This window comes from Paramisgurnus dabryanus, chromosome 14 (assembly GCF_030506205.2).
Source record: "Paramisgurnus dabryanus chromosome 14, PD_genome_1.1, whole genome shotgun sequence".
NCBI lineage: Eukaryota > Metazoa > Chordata > Actinopteri > Cypriniformes > Cobitidae > Paramisgurnus > Paramisgurnus dabryanus.
Genome location: NC_133350.1, coordinates 27,906,638 through 27,922,442, shown reverse-complemented (window position 1 = coordinate 27,922,442; position 15,805 = coordinate 27,906,638). Strand labels below are relative to the sequence as shown.

The 15,805-nt window shown below is 38.8% G+C and overlaps 3 protein-coding genes across 3 annotated transcripts in view; 2 read left to right on the top strand and 1 right to left on the bottom strand.

Moving 5' to 3' along the window:
• The first annotated feature begins 516 nt into the window (after positions 1–516).
• On the top strand, positions 517–4,703 carry reep6 (receptor accessory protein 6). The gene is made up of 7 exons (XM_065241877.1): positions 517–643; positions 1,390–1,483; positions 1,861–1,999; positions 2,215–2,383; positions 2,756–2,832; positions 3,096–3,118; positions 3,249–4,703. Exons 1-6 carry the CDS (start codon positions 517–519, stop codon positions 3,114–3,116), a joined length of 627 nt encoding a protein of 208 aa, XP_065097949.1. The 3' UTR covers positions 3,117–3,118; positions 3,249–4,703.
• A 577-nt stretch (positions 4,704–5,280) lies between these two features.
• c14h19orf25 (chromosome 14 C19orf25 homolog) lies at positions 5,281–6,572 on the top strand. The gene is made up of 2 exons (XM_065241885.2): positions 5,281–5,604; positions 5,906–6,572. Exons 1-2 carry the CDS (start codon positions 5,463–5,465, stop codon positions 6,088–6,090), a joined length of 327 nt encoding a protein of 108 aa, XP_065097957.1. The 5' UTR covers positions 5,281–5,462; the 3' UTR covers positions 6,091–6,572.
• Positions 6,573–7,682: 1,110 nt separating this feature from the next.
• Positions 7,683–15,805, bottom strand: part of apc2 (APC regulator of WNT signaling pathway 2) — a 56,348-nt gene continuing 48,225 nt past the window's right edge. Inside the window, exons 13-15 of the mRNA XM_065241837.1 lie at positions 15,268–15,384; positions 14,932–15,146; positions 7,683–14,845 (exon numbers count right to left, since the gene is read on the bottom strand). Coding sequence (XP_065097909.1) covers positions 9,241–14,845; positions 14,932–15,146; positions 15,268–15,384 — 5,937 coding nt within the window. The 3' untranslated portion in view covers positions 7,683–9,240. The remainder of the gene's footprint in view (positions 14,846–14,931; positions 15,147–15,267; positions 15,385–15,805) is intronic.

Below are 15,805 nucleotides of genomic sequence, written 5' to 3'. Positions count from 1 at the left end.
AATACTCTTTATCAATTCAGTCTGATTTCATACTACAGATTACTTTAGTATACATTAACAAAGTTTAATTATTACACATTATTCTACAATTGACTACAGTTTACTAGTAGATACTAACGCATGATAGAGTATTTTTCATGTGGGGGGTTCATACGGTTATAATCCATTATCATTATGTGTCAGAATAGACTTGTTCGACTTGATGCGGCGCCGCAAGAACAGACCTGCCGGTGACATCAAAGTACCGCGAGAGCAATTCGAAAAATCACACAAAGCAGAGCCGACAAATCGCTCTCGCGGTACTGTGATGTCATCCCCTTGTCGATATTTGAAGTTGAACATAAGCCTGTTGATTTGCACGGGTGTCGCCTAAGAGTCCTGAAGCTTCCCCCCGTCAGTTCGACTGTAAGCGGATTTTGTCTGCTCGAACTGTTTAGTGAATGAGGACACACCACCATAAATGTCTACAATTATACAGCTGCGTTTAACTGCATAACTTCTACACATTGAGTTACGATGTCAAGTTTATTTAAAAAGATAAAGGATCGCGTCGAAGCTTTTTTAAACGAGAAGAATTTCGTCACCGACTGTCTCAATTACATCGAAAAGAAAACTGGTATCAAAAAAAGATACCTGGCGATCGGTAAGACCTTAATTTATCCAAGGCCAGCCTCTTACATTATAATTTTAATAAAACAGTTATCAGTTATGATTTATGAGAGTGAATCAAAAGACGTAAGATGACAGAACAACAGTAATCCTGGAGGTAACAGGTGTTAAGATGCATCATGTTTTTGATGCTTACCATATGTTTTCTTCAAATTGTAACCCTTGAAATGATACTTTTTGCAGATTACTATAATAATCCTGCAGCGTTCTGATGAACAGATCTGATGATTTTGGGTATCAATATTAAATGTAATATTTTAATTAGTCTGACGTCAAAGAAACAATAATTATTAAAAAAGTTTAAGATTCAGAACTATTAGCATGTCACACTCGGGACGCTATATATGTTATTATTTTTATTATTTATAACAAATAACTAGCTTCTAAGAGTAAACTATAAAAAGATTGCTATGTACAAATAATGCACAAAGCAACATCCTGCTAAACGCACGCACGCACGCGCACGCACACACGCACATGTAACTTATTCCTAAACATCAGTTATATTATTTATACTGTAAAATCCAAAGCCTTGTGGGCCAAAAGGTACCAGGTGGTGATGACATGTAATGAGTTGGCAATGGATTGTAAAAAATAACATCTGTTTATTGGTTGTCAATTGTGACAGAAATCATACAATACTTTATTAAAGTTTTGTTCTTGAAAGAAAATTGAAATTAGTTGTTTTTAGAGCAGATCTTTATTATTTTTTCCGCACAGGTGCTGCAGGTGTGACTGGAGCATTTTTATTATTTGGATATGGCGCCTCTCTTCTCTGCAATCTGATTGGTTTTGTTTATCCAGCATATTATTCGTAAGTCACAAGTACTCTACATTGATAGTTTGATATGGTTTGTGTCTAAGTTGGCTGTGTTAAATAGTTTTAAAGGAATAGTTTGCATATAATTTACACCACTCAATGTGACTCTGAACCAGTTTTACTTTTTTTTTTATTCATACAAGAGAACCCCTGACACAGCTTTTTGTGAGAAACAGATTTTTAAGATATCATGATTGAAAATCTTACATTGAACATCTTGACAATTATGGTCAACATTTACTTTTATGGCATGACAAAAGCAGAATAAGCATTCAGTTTACATTTCACCATACAGGTTTTGATAAACACAAGGATGAATAAATATCACAAATTATTTTAATGAGTTATTTAAATGTTTTTAAATACTTTAGAATCAAAGCCATAGAAAGTCCTGATAAAGAGGATGACACACAGTGGCTGACTTATTGGGTTATCTATGGCTTCTTCAGTGTGGGAGAATTCTTCTCAGACATCTTATTACACTGGTTTCCTTTTTACTACATATGTAAGGTATGTACAACAATCCTATATGCTTTCTTCCAGAAAACATGTATATAAATATAAATCAGTTAATTAAGAGGAGCTATATTTTACTGGGGGCACAAGATTTCTTCCTTCCTTTGTTGTTCCCCATCAACTATAGCTGTTTAATGTAACGGCACCATAATTACACCATAATACTTACATTTCTCTGCCTCAAACCCTTCTTGTTTCCTGGGCTTTAGTGTCTGTTTTTACTGTGGTGCATGGCTCCGGTATCTTGGAACGGTTCTCAGATTCTGTACAGGCGTATGGTGCGGCCATTTTTCCTGAAGCATGAAGCTGCAGTGGATGGGATGGTCAGCAATATAGGCGGAAAGGCCATGACAGCTGCTGAGAACGCCACCAGAGAGGGTATGACGACCAATATGCATTTCCAGATTTGTCACAAAGAGAATATAAATTCAAACTTAAAACGTTTATTTATTGACAAGGCATTCAGTAGATTTTGAAACTGATATAAGAGCGTGATAAAGTGCCATATATTTGCCTCTCCAGTTCAGTATTGGTCTATAAATAATTATAAGTGCAATAACTGTCAAACATCTACAGCAGTTTCATATCTCCAACATCTTTACCATTTTGCTCATCATATTGCTCGGGCCAGTCGTAGCCTAGTAGTTAGAGAGTCAGGGTTGTACCCCGAGGTGCCAGGAATTGCCTGGTTTTCTGTATTTTTTTAAATATATTTTTTATTTCTGTTCTGTTCATGATTGTCTCTTACAGTTCTTCAGACTCTAGTAAGAAACCGAACTATTGGTCCAGCCCAGTCCGAACCCAAAGGACTGCCCAGTTCAACTCCTGTATGTCATCATATTGATTTTACACTCACATACACAAAACATTCTTAGTATTTTTTTGCATTTGTCTCATAATATCTCAAACATGGATGCAATTTTTCTGTTCCTTCATTTGCTTCACACACATATATATATATATATATATATATATATATATATATATATATATATATATATATATATATATATATATATATATATATATATATATATCACACACATATATAATAAACCTGTTTGTGTTTTTTATTGTTTCATGGCTGTAGGCAGATCCCAGTGTTGATTAAAGGTAAGCTTTCACACTGGTTTTGGGATAGGGTGGTGATTGTTTATGGGGAAGTTATTGTGTAACTGGTAAGGCAGTTTATTTAAATTAATAAATTAAGTGGTGTAGATATTTATTTACATTTATTTTACAGATAGAACAAATAGAGGAAAACACTATTGGTCAACTGCAAGGCAACCAAGACAAGCAGCATCCTCAAGCAGGACTTTAAATGGGACTTAATACAAAACAGCATTTTTTAAAGCACAAAGCTAATTTTGTAGGCTGAATAGTATTTTATTAACATTCATGACTGTTCAAACTTTGAGATGTTAAATAAATACACTCACCTAAAGGATTATTAGGAACACCGGTTCAATTTCTCATTAATGCAATTATCTAATCAACCAATCACATGGCAGTTGCTTCAATGCATTTAGGGGTGTGGTCCTGGTCAAGACAATCTCCTGAACTCCAAACTGAATGTCAGAATGGGAAAGAAAGGTGATTTAAGCAAATTTGAGCATGGCATGGATGTTGGTACCAGACATGCCAGTCTGAGTATTTCACAATCTGCTCAGTTTTCAGGCACAACTATTTCTAGGGTTTACAAAAAAAATGATGTGAAAAGGGAAAAAAAATCCAGTATGCAGTCCTGTGGGGGCGAAAATGCCTTGTTGATGCTCGAGGTTAGAGGAGAATGGGCAGACTGATTCAAGATGATAGAACCAGCAACTTTGACTGAAATAACCACTTGTTAGAACAGAGGTATGCAGCAAAGCATTTGTGAAGCCACAACACGCACAACCTTGAGGCGGATGGGCTACAACAGCAGAAGACCCCACCGGGTACCACTCATCTCTACTACAAATAGGAAAAATAGGCTACAATTTGCATAATTGGACAGTTGAAGACTGGAAAAATGTTGCCTGGTCTGATGAGTCTCGATTTCTGTTGAGACATTCAGATGGTAGAGTCAGAATTTGGCGTAAACAGAACGAGAACATGGATCCATCATGCCTTGTTACCACTGTGCAGGCTGGTGGTGGTGGTGTGATGGTGTGGGGGGTGTTTTCTTGGCACACTTTAGGCTCTTAGTGCCAATTGGGCATCGTTTAAATGCCACAGCCTACCTGAGCATTGTTTCTGACCATGTCCATCCCTTTATGACCACCATGTACCCATCCTCTGATGGCTACTTCCAGCAGGATAATGCACCATGTCACAAAGCTCGAATCATTTCAAATTGTTTTCTTGAACATGACAATGAGTTCACTGTACTAAAATGCCCCCACAGTCACCAGATCTCAACCCAATAGAGCATTTTTTGGGATGTGGTGGAACGGGAGCTTCATGCCATGGATGTGCAACCCCCAAATCCCCATCAACTGCAAGATGCTATCCTATCAATATGGGCCAACATTTCTAAAGAATGCTTTCAGCACCTTGTTGAATCAATGCCACGTAGAATTAAGGCAGTTCTGAAGGCGAAAGGAGGTCAAACACAGTATTAGTATGGTATTCCTAATAATCCTTTAGGCGAGTGTATAAACATCATGCATCATATAGTTTATTTTGACATATATGACATTCATTGTTTTTTGCAGTCCAGATAGTAAGAGTTTTATGTTGTATGTATTGCATCTTTTAGGTCTATTTATATAGTAATTATAATACATACTAATAAAACATGTATGTTTCCTAACTTAATAAAATAAAAATTAAAGGTTTTTCTTATTAACTATGGACTTTATTATCTGTATTTAAACTTATGAAAATAATGAATGATGTAATGTTGCACACTGGCACTAAAAAGAATTCAGACACATTGTCCTTATTACTTTGCATTGTATAGACCAGTTCAAATGATGTAAACAACACTGGTCCAGAAACACTTCCTGTTACAGTTTGTGACAGTTATTTTTTTATTTTACATATATTATTATCTTTAAGATGTTTGTTTAACTTCAGTTAATTCAGGTTTATATGTTCTGTTGGTTTATTTTATCCCAACGTTTATCTAGTGTTAAAAAACGGAAACAGCAAGTGCTTCTGGACCAGTGTTGTTTACATCTTTTGAACTGGTCTATAAACAAAAATGCAGTTTACAGCTTTTATAAATGCAGTGTTACTCCACGTCGCAAGGTGGCGACTGTCATCATGAAGATCATCGTATGACGTCACTCATTGACGTGTCAAGCAACTGTGGGTTCCGCAGTAAACAGTGCGTGCAGAGTTTACATGTGAGTTATATTCAGTCATTTACAAATAGAGATTATTTTACAGCGTAAAGTTTCTCATCAAACTGGACACTAGTGCTTTATAAAGCGCATATATGTGACTTTAAACGGGAGCCTCTTGAAACAAAATGAATTTTGGTTCTAAAAGTAAGAAGCGGATGATTCTTCCGAGCCGACCCGATCTTCCGACAGTAGAGCAGCTCATCGAGGATGTGAACCGAGCTTATCCCAACGATCCAGTTTTCACTGTCGTACACGATTCTGCAGAAGGTACCATACGATAACACCTACAATGTCTTTATGTAGTTTTGGGACATCAATTGTGTAGGTGACAGCAGCACCAGAAGGTTTGTCGTTGTAATGTGAACGGCTTCTCTCTCTTGCGAGGTACTTTGATGTCATCACCCTAGCAGTCTGTTAAAGTCGAAGACACCTAACTGTGTTTTATATGTTCAATCTGCAGTGTCACTAAAATGACCTCATTCATTATAGTGTGCTGATATACAGTTACAGTAGCATGCACAATGGTTTTATTTGGGCTTTGTCATTAACATCAGGTGTCGTCTTTCAGATTTCAAGGGAAGTTCCAGCAGCGGTGAAGTGGAGGAGAGATACAGGCAATGCAGACGCTACATAGAGCTGCACGAAAAACTGCAAGAAGCGCGCAGTGATCTCGCGAGGCGGAGAGAGGAGCTACGGGCAACCGGGGACTCTTTAGAACACAGCGTGACGGAGGTGAAGAGGAGCGCGCTCTGACATCTGTATCTTGTGGACTTAAGATGTGTACCCACAATAGTTAGTGAACAGACTTAAAAATTCTGAAAACAACAAATGGATATTAATTTCAATTATGCATGCACAGTACTTCGTTTTAGATGTTCGATGCATAGAGACTTAAATCTGTGCCACTTTTTGTCAGTGATAGACATATTTATTGACTCGTAATGTCTTTCTTCTTTCAAGTTGTTTCACTAAATTGAAATTAAAGGTGTAGTGCTATATGTGTTACCATAATTAAAAAAAAAAGAGAGCTTAGTTACAGTTAGTATCCATAATTTAAAATATGTTTGATGGGATACTGATGTAACTTATGCAAAACCTGCCTAAACTTTAGCCATCAATGATGTATTATTTGCACACAAGCACTCACATCTGTACTTTACGCTTGGTGTAAATGGACCGTTAGTGTGTTGTATGTTCAATATAATTTAATAAATAGTAATGGAAATTTAAAAAGACATATTTGGGTCATATTTGCCATAATTTGCCATAATGCATGTGTGTGCTTATTACAATGTATTAGGGTGGTTTACCAGATAGGGCTTAAGCATAGTCCCAGACTAAAATTAATGTCTGGACAGTCTTAACTAAAAAACAGCTTGCACGGATATATCTTAAAATATACAACTGACATTGTTTTGTCTAAATATGCACACCTGTAACGTCTTTGCATGGCACTGCATGTTTGTACACAACTTAAATGTCATAATATAACCAAGACCTAGTCCTGGCTTAATCTAAACCTGTTCCATTAAGTTTAAGGCAAGTTTGTTAAATGCAATTTTTATCAGTGTTTTACAATGCAACTTATTTAATCGACTATTCACAGCCTCAGTAAGACTACATTGTAGGGCTGCATAACGAATTGTTTGCAGAATAAAAGTTTTTGTTTACATCATATATGTTAGGGATGCACCGATACCGATACTGGTATCGGCCTCGATACCACATTTTCTAAAGTACTCGTACACGTTAAAAGTCCCCCGATACCATGGTCTGAGAAATGTCTATGTTTGAGCGGCGTGTAAGGGGTTAATGCCTCTTGTGTTGTCCAAAGAGGCAGAGTTTACAACAAACTAGAAAACTAGTCCCTTGTTTTTTGTTAAATTTTATGACTAAAGCTGTTACCTGTAAATTTAAATCATGTTTTTTATGAAGTACTCGGTATCGGCAAGTACTGAAATGCAAATACTCGTATTCCAAAAAAGTGGTATCGATGCATCCCTAATATATGTGTACTGTGCATAATAATTCTGTACATATAAATACACATGCATATATACATCTAAGAAATATTTACTATATACATTTTTATAGTTCTATATAATTTATATTATATAAAAATATGAATACTTATATATCCATATGTTTTTTTCTTAAAATGCTACATACATGTGTGTGTATTTTTTTTTTACATATTTATTATACACAGTACACACACATATCTTTTATTCTGCGAACGAATAGTTGCGATTTATCGTTATGCAGCCCTACTACATTGGTACATTGTAGGTACACTGATTAAACTTACATCTAATTGTTTCACTCAGTACAATGAGAACCAGACACAGGATTTATGAGAATGTTTATTTAAAGACCCCCAACCCTTGGCCACTTATAGTTTACAACATATTCTCTGAAACAGCATTTCAACCGCCAATTCAGGCTTTAACAACACCCCTTAAATTTGCATAAAATTGGATTTTTCATGAAGCTAGCATTTGGGTTACCAATTACTATTTAATTTTTATGGTCCAGATATATTCTGTCTAGAATTGTACAGTAGTTGTTTGATACAAGAACACATTTGTCATTGAATCGTATTGCTTCATCCTTACCAACAGATCAAATCTAATTTCTTATAATTAGTTATCAACAGTTGGTATTGTCAAGCACAGCACATCTTTTGTACGTCTCTTTATCATTCTCCAAGGTTACAAACAAGATCACTGATGTTACTTTAAGATGTTTTCTGACTAATCAGACAGATTAAGCTGCTATACTACATGTATAGAGATATAAGTCCATGTAAATACTGCACCTTACCAAATAAGACAAAAACACATATTTGTGCAGGCTAAAGGGTTAAGCCATACTCCAACCTACAGTGATCATATGTCTACAATATTTGCTTGTGTGGTTGGTAGTTTTGGCAATGGGCTTTGGTTGAATGGAAGCCATTTTGAACATTCAGCAACAGTCTTAAAATTCAGCCCATCTTAAATGGCAAGTATATGAGTGGCTACTCATCACACTTTTAAATACTTAAAACATAACATGAGTATACACAATCATGACACATTATGAAAGCATTAATATGTAAGCAGAAATATGTACAACCACTTCATTGTTTTTTTTTTTGTTTTTTTTGCTGAACACTCAACAATTAGAATTATGTTAAAAAAATGCAAATATGTGGGAAAGATGCATGGTTGTCTTCAAAGTGTCAGTTTCAATGAACAACTGTAACGTCCACATCACACAGTTTTGAGTATTTAGCATGCTATTTGTAGCGATGACAGGATTATACATTATGTTGCTTTCTGGGAATCATTAGACTACAGTTATTTAAATAGGTAAATATTTACAACAGTCTCACTAAATAACCATAACGATTAGATAGACATTTTGTGCAGATTTGACCTATTGTAACTATATTTACCTGCAGTAATAGTATGTGAAGGCAATAGGCTGTCATAACCTGTCAGTGTGGCACGTAGTTCTCTTGTGAGAGTACAACAGTCTTTTCCGGTGTGAAGGTGGCACATGGTTATTTGTCACAATTGTTTTACAGAGAATATTTTGCATATTGTTACGCATGTGGGGTATCATTTTAAACAATGGATAACACCCAGTGACAATCTTTCTAATGTGTGATTATTTGTTCAAATAACATAAGCAATGGTAATATAACTGTACAAAAATATCAAAAACTGTATACCCTTCCTTGTGGTGTGGTTAGGTCCATGTTCCTTTGAGACTCTACATCCAAATAGATAAATCTTTGAATGCATTGGCAAGCAAAGGGACTGATTAAATATCCGAGGTAAAGAAAATCGTGTCTATTAACCATCGGAATCAGTGGCATTATACATTATACAAGCCGGCAAATGGGAATGATAGTTTTTAAGCTTCATGTTTTTCACCTGACTTCACAGGCGTTGGTGCTTGACCTTGTGTCGGGGGAGAGCAGCAGACCATGGGACTTGGGGTGTAGTTGAAGGGAGTAACTCTGACAGCTTTACTTGGAGAGCTATGACGGAAATGGCCAACACCACCACTATGGATACTTTCCACTGACTGAAAGGTAGAAGTTGATGCTGTGCTGTAGGTTTTGAGGGATCCGTCTGAATCCCCATCTTGTAGGAGGTTTCCGAAGGCAATGCTTATTTTTCTGGGGATGGTCATTTTTAAGGCCTCCTCTGTAATGCCAAGACCATTTTCAATCGTAGGGGAAGTGCTTGAGTTTATTTTGTTGGCTTGGAAGTCCTCAGTCTGAACTGTTGCATCACTTGTTTTCCGTGATGCTAGAGTAATAGTTGGGAGTTTTCCTGGAAGGGGTGGTGGCATCTGTTTGTTGCCCTCAGGTGAAGGCAACAAAGGCAATGCGGTGGGTGGTAGGGTGCTCTTTAATATTTGGGGAACTTCCTCATCCCGAATCCTTCTCCAGGTTACTTTGTCAGTGCTCCGTGATGCGACTCTGTCAGTGTTTCGCAACCCACCTCTTTGTTGCTTCTGATTAGTGTTCCTTTCACTTTTAGCTCGGCCACTGGAGTCAGAAGATGAGGAACGTAGAGAGGAGCGGCTGGTGACTCGACTTAGGATATTTATACTTGGTGAGGAAGAGTATCTCTTGAAGGAATCGTCCCTCTTTTCCCTTTGTTTCGGCCCAGGTGTATTCCTTTGTTGTGCCCTGCAAGGGCTTTCTGAGCTTGTTCGTCTAGTTGGACGTTTCACAGTGGCATTCCTATCAATTGAGATGGCTCTTGATAGAGCCACGCTCTGCCTGTGACCCCCTTGTTCCTGCACTAGCCTTTGTCCTTGATTGACAGGCATTCTTCTTGTGGAAGCACCCTGAACTGCTTCCTTGAGTTCTTGACAACGAGAGGAACATAAGAAAACCGCTGGGGCCCCTGGGGCTGCTCTTCGAGGTGAGGCATGCTGAGATGTAGGAACAGAACGGGAACAGGAAGCATGATGTCTTGGGACCTTTGACGTTTCTTTGATGAATGTCAGTTGTCTGAGATAGCCATTTTGGTCCGATTCACCACTACTACTTGAGTGATTGGAGGTCATGCGGACCAAATTCATTCTGTTTGCTGGTAGGATTCTTTTTCCTGACATCTGGGTATTTTGTCTGCTAATGTTAGAGGGCTGGTTGGTTACTAAAGGTGAAATGATTCTTGTTTGCTTTGATGGATTTTGCATGAATGGTATTCTCACAGGGGATTTTTGACTTTTCTTGTCTATAGGAGATTTGGAGTTTTGATTGGAGTTTGAAGTGCTTGCCCTTTTGTCCGGTGGACTGCATGGTGCTGAAGCCGCTTTTTCCTGATGTTGTTTAAGGGTTTGTGTTGGAGAAGTTACTTGTTTCTGAGGACGCCTAGAAGGAGTTGAGCTCTGGGATGATCCAGATGATGAACTTTTTGGTATTCTGGCAGGAGGGGTTGAACTTCTCTTGGGCAATGACAACTGAGTGGTGTCAGCTGGATGCGCTAACCTGTGGAGGCTCCTTGACCTGTGTTGAGCCAGATTTGGATTTTTTGGGACATCTGTTTTCGGTGTGACTTTTTTGGGTGGTGGTATTTGAGAGAGAGTTGTCTCTTTCTTAGGCGTGTATATCACAGTTCTACCCCTAAAGACCACAGGTAAGTTAGCAACTGGTTTACGAGGGGCAAAATCAAGTGGTTTATTAGCCTTTTTATCATCTTTAAATATTTTTTTCTCTTTAGGAGTAAAACTCGAACCAGACATAAAAGACAGAACTGACTCAGACTCTGATGATGGTTCCTGGGACTTTGAAGCTTGTAACTTTGTAATGATTGTATTTGCTCCTTCTTGTATTGCTCTCCATTCAACACTGTTGAGGTCAGAGTCTTTATCCGATACCATTTCATCACTGTCATTTTCAGGGTCCCATTTCTCTGTTGCTTTATGAGGAGCAGCTTTCTGTTTGTGCTTTTTCTCAGATTTCTTTTTTCTGGCAGCCTGCTTTTTCTTGTGTTGAGGCATAGCAGATGTTATGCATTTTAGCAAAAGATCATCTTCTGAATCCATGCTGACTGAGCTTGGTGAGCTGTTCTCTTCCAGCTGGTTAAGGTTTTGCTGAGGTTTCAATGGGCCAGGTTTGCAAGTTATATTATGTTTATTCCTTGTCCATGTACGCTGGGGTTTTTCATGGTGCTCCTCAAAATCTGCATCACTTAATGAGCTAAGAGAGGAACTCAGAGAGTAACATGGAGGTGCATCTTCTAAAATCAGGTTTTGCTTAATTCTTTGAAAACCTTTTTGGCGAGACTGGTAACTGTTAACTTGCATATTTGCATTGTGTATTTCATTAGTCTTGCTTGATTCATACTGTAGTTTTTGTCCAGTCCTGTCCATCAGTCTGTCCTGTCTGTCCATCTTATTGTGGAAAACAGGAACTTCTTTAGATGATGGGTGATGCCTAGACTGAAAGGCTAACGTGTTGTCCTGGGCATAACTTAGAGAGCAAGATGTCTGATTTTGGTACACATCAGTGCCTTTTTTCCTTGTAGGAATATCTAACTGTGGCATGCTTTTAGACAAATTCTGTCCTTGCTTTTGAATTTGTCGAACTGGAGATTGACTCTGAATCCTCTGTTGGGTCATTTTTGCTGCAATCTCTTTACTCTGTAAAAGTATTCTTTGAGGCGGAACCATGTGTCTAATTGTTGTGTTAATTTGGTTTGAGACTATGTGAGACTGAGATGCCATTTTTGCTGGTTTGTGAAAGCGAGAGAACATCCGTAGGTCTTCAATTCTCTTTGCTTCTATATCAACAAGCTCCTGTGTTTCTTTATTTCTTGACCTCCAATCCTTTAGTCCCTTAGTCCTCACTGGATATTGTAAAGTTTCATCACTTAAGGAAGTGGTGCTCGAGAAATTTATTTGGGTACCTTCAGCAGAGTCAGTATAGGAAGAATCATCAGGATAAATTTCTCTTGCAGACATTCCAAACTTTTGTCCATTACATATTTGTCCATTTTTATTCTGCAGCACCATATACACTGGTAGTGGCACAGATTTTCGATACTGCATGTTGAGAACTTGGTTTGACATTACAGTAGGCCTGACCTTCTTAAATCTAGATGGCATGGCAGAATTAATGCACTCTTTGAGAATTTCAATGTCATCATCTGAGTTGCCTTCACTGTATTGGTCATCCATATCCTCTTCCTTTTCAGAATCCTCTGGATCATTGTCTTGTTGGTTTAGCAAAGGCGTAAGCTTGAGCTCCACATCTTTCTGAACATAGTGCTCATGCAGAGGAAGGGCACTCAGACTTGAGGCACATGAGAAATTCTCAATTGGTTTTTCCACAGTGAAATAAATCATTGTATCCAAATCTGGAGGTAGGTTAAACCTTTCTTTAAAGTCAGCGATTTCCATAAACTTGCGTAAGCTGTTTTCCCACTGGCTTCCTACACCACCAAGAGTGTGTGTCTCTGGCCCACCTGATTCCGCACAACATGGAGTTTTGCTGCGACTTGGTGGCATTGTTTGACCTGGGCTGTCTGGCAGGTCACTGGGGCTAACAGTTCCACTTATCATTTCACTGCATGGATCACTCAGAATAGAACTGGCAATTGAAGGGGATTCGAAGCTGCCAAGTGAGCTCACAGAACTACAGCGGCTCATTACAAGTGGGGTTTCGTGAATGTAGTTTTCTGAGGAGCTTGATGGTGTCCTGTCCTCAAGAATTCCTGGTGATACTCCTCTAAAGAACCTCTTCTCATTTTTAACTGTACAAGTGATCTCAGCTGGATCAGTGCCAATATTATTGGTTGGGCATGTTTTCTGATCGGTAACTAATAACTGGCTGTCACTCAAGTCATCAAGTGTCTCATCCTCTTCTTTCCTCTCCACATTCATATCTTCCACATCGATTATTTCTAACGAGGAGTCACTCTCTAGCTCATTATCAGTCCGACTCTGCCCATCAATGGCTCCATCTGCAGAAGACAAAGATGACAGAGAACTGCAGCGTGAGAAGCAGATTGGCGTGTTCTCTACAGAATACTTCTGAGTTGTCTCCAGCTGTCCTATTGTGGGGCTTCTTGCAGAACATATGGGGGAAAATTTGCTTATACTTCCACCAGTCATCACTGTTGGAACCCAAGCTTGCCTGCGCATTGCTTGTGCTGCCTGCACATTAATTGAAGTATTTGCAACACCAAACTTGGCGACACTCTGAATCAGTGGAACATGCTGATAGGAGGGAGAGAGCTTGACAGTTGGTATACTATTATCAGAGGACACCTTGGTTGAGACGGTTGCTGGTGTTTCTATAAGAGGTTCTTGGCTCTTTTCTGTATCTGTGGAACCTAAATCCAATAAAGTGGCATCTTTGTTAGTCTCAAAATCTCTTTCAGGGACCTCGTTTTGACAAATAATTCTCGAAATATGCATGCCACTGTTCAGTGGTTCTTCATGAGCCACCTTAAGGTCAAGTTTATTTGGACGACGTTGTTCGTTTGGCCTTGCAGCGGTACGAGTCTGGTCCTGACTTCCACAATAGCCATCACTGGTGCTACCACTGTTAAGGCTGTCATTTGATAAAGTCGAATTGGCTGTTTTAAGACGCAAGAAGGTATGTGCTCTGCTGAGATACTCTTTAGGTGAAAATGAAGTGGTATCAGAGAAGTGGCAAGGGGAGCAAGAAATGGCTCTTGCTTCATGAAGCTCATCTGGCCCATAATTCCAATCCAGCAAATGATCTTCTGAACTTACGCTGAAACTGTCTTCGGAAGATGTACGCATGGTAATGTCATCTACCAGTTTGTCAATTTTAGCCACTGTGTTGGTGATCTTCTTGGCTAAGTTCTCAGCTGCTACAGTTACTTCATCATCAGGGGGGTGTGACCTTATGTTGTTGGTTTGAGGTGGCTCAATGTCTTGTTCAGGCTCGCCCTCTCGCTTTCGAGGCTGAGCATGAAGGAAGTTAGAATTGTTTAAGAACATTGAGAGCATGGAGAAGGTCCCTGTGTCCAGGCTGCTTGACGCATTAGGAGCCTCATCATCATCAAAACAACCAGAATCCGAAGCATAGTCCTTTGCTAGGCTCTCAATGTGTCGCAGTGGTTTGTTTATACTCTGGTGTTTAAAATTTTGCTTCTCTATTGAATCAAATGTTTCTGCCAGGTGCTTGGCATCTAATTCAGCCTCTAATGCTTTCTGCTTTCTCATGTAGAGAGACGGCATACAGGATCCTGGTGATACAACAGCGGTATCCTTATATTTGAGAGGACGATTTGATAAGAGGTTCCGCAGAGCTGCAGCACTTCCCATGGCTATCATTTTGTGCTTGGAGTGGATGAGATTGCGCAGCATGCTTACAGCTCCAAAGTCCCACAACAATTCCTGGTCCTTTGGACTCCGTGCCGACAGGTTCCAAAGAGTTCCACATGCATTGCTTACAATGGTCAGACTGTGGGATCGCAAATGATGCAGCAGAGTCTGAAGACAGTTATGATCCCTGAGGATTTGCCTGAGATTGAAAAATAAAATAAATAGTTATGTGACTATTACTATAAAGAAGAACTTTTGATTAGCAAGTGTAAATGCACAAGATACCTGTAATCGTCTCGGGTAGCAATGAGGCTGGACACATTACGCAGGATGCCTCCACCACTCTCAATAATGGCCAGTGAGTTGGTTTGACATCGATAAGTCAAAGTGCTAACTAAAAAGCCAAGAGCACCATCAACAGAGCATATTGCCACCTTATTCTCCGTGCTGTGTGCGGACAAATTCCACAGTGCACTTAGCACGCTCTTTAAAGTGGATTCCTGTAGGGAAGAACATGCAGAATTCCAATTACTTACCAAATGTAATAGGACACCATTTGAATTATTTAATAGTTTATCTTCAAAATGTTAGGGCATAATATCATAGAAGTCCTAATTGTACCTTTGTTGCCTGCAGTGCACAGGTCATAAGTCCTGACACACTGCCAACATCCCTTAGAGCTCTCTTGCTGTTAATATCAGCGCGCCAAGACAAGTTTCTTAGTATACTTGACACCACCTAAAATCAAATCACAGAGATGTTTGGGGCCAAGCAGTTAATATTTTAAATGAGCTGAAACTTTACAGGGTATTTTCCCAGACAGGGATTAGATTAAGCCAGGACTAGGCCTTAGTTTAATTAGGAAATATAACTAGTTTTAACAAACATGCCTGACTAAAAACATTACTGGCGTGCATTTTGAGGCATAACAAAGGGCACTGATGTATTTTAAGATATGTCAGTGCCAGTTGTTTTCAGTTTGGACAGTTCTTAAATGTATTTTAGGGCCAATCTCATTTCTCTGTCTTACCCCTTTGTCTTCGTTAGGGATGCACCGAAATGAAAATTCTTGTCCGAAACCAAGGCCGAAAAACCGAAACCGAAACACCGAAATAAATTATTATGCCAATTATTAGTAAAAATGCATTTATGGCTATCA

Coding starts and splice junctions, on each gene's coding strand:
- reep6 (XM_065241877.1), top strand. CDS start 517: ATGTCAAGTTTATTTAAAAAGATAAAGGATCGCGTCGAAGCTTTTTTA. Junction 2,384..2,755: donor TGAGAACGCCACCAGAGAGG/GTATGACGACCA, acceptor TGTCTCTTACAG/TTCTTCAGACTCTAGTAAGA. Junction 2,833..3,095: donor GACTGCCCAGTTCAACTCCT/GTATGTCATCAT, acceptor TCATGGCTGTAG/GCAGATCCCAGTGTTGATTA.
- c14h19orf25 (XM_065241885.2), top strand. CDS start 5,463: ATGAATTTTGGTTCTAAAAGTAAGAAGCGGATGATTCTTCCGAGCCGA. Junction 5,605..5,905: donor CGTACACGATTCTGCAGAAG/GTACCATACGAT, acceptor GTCGTCTTTCAG/ATTTCAAGGGAAGTTCCAGC.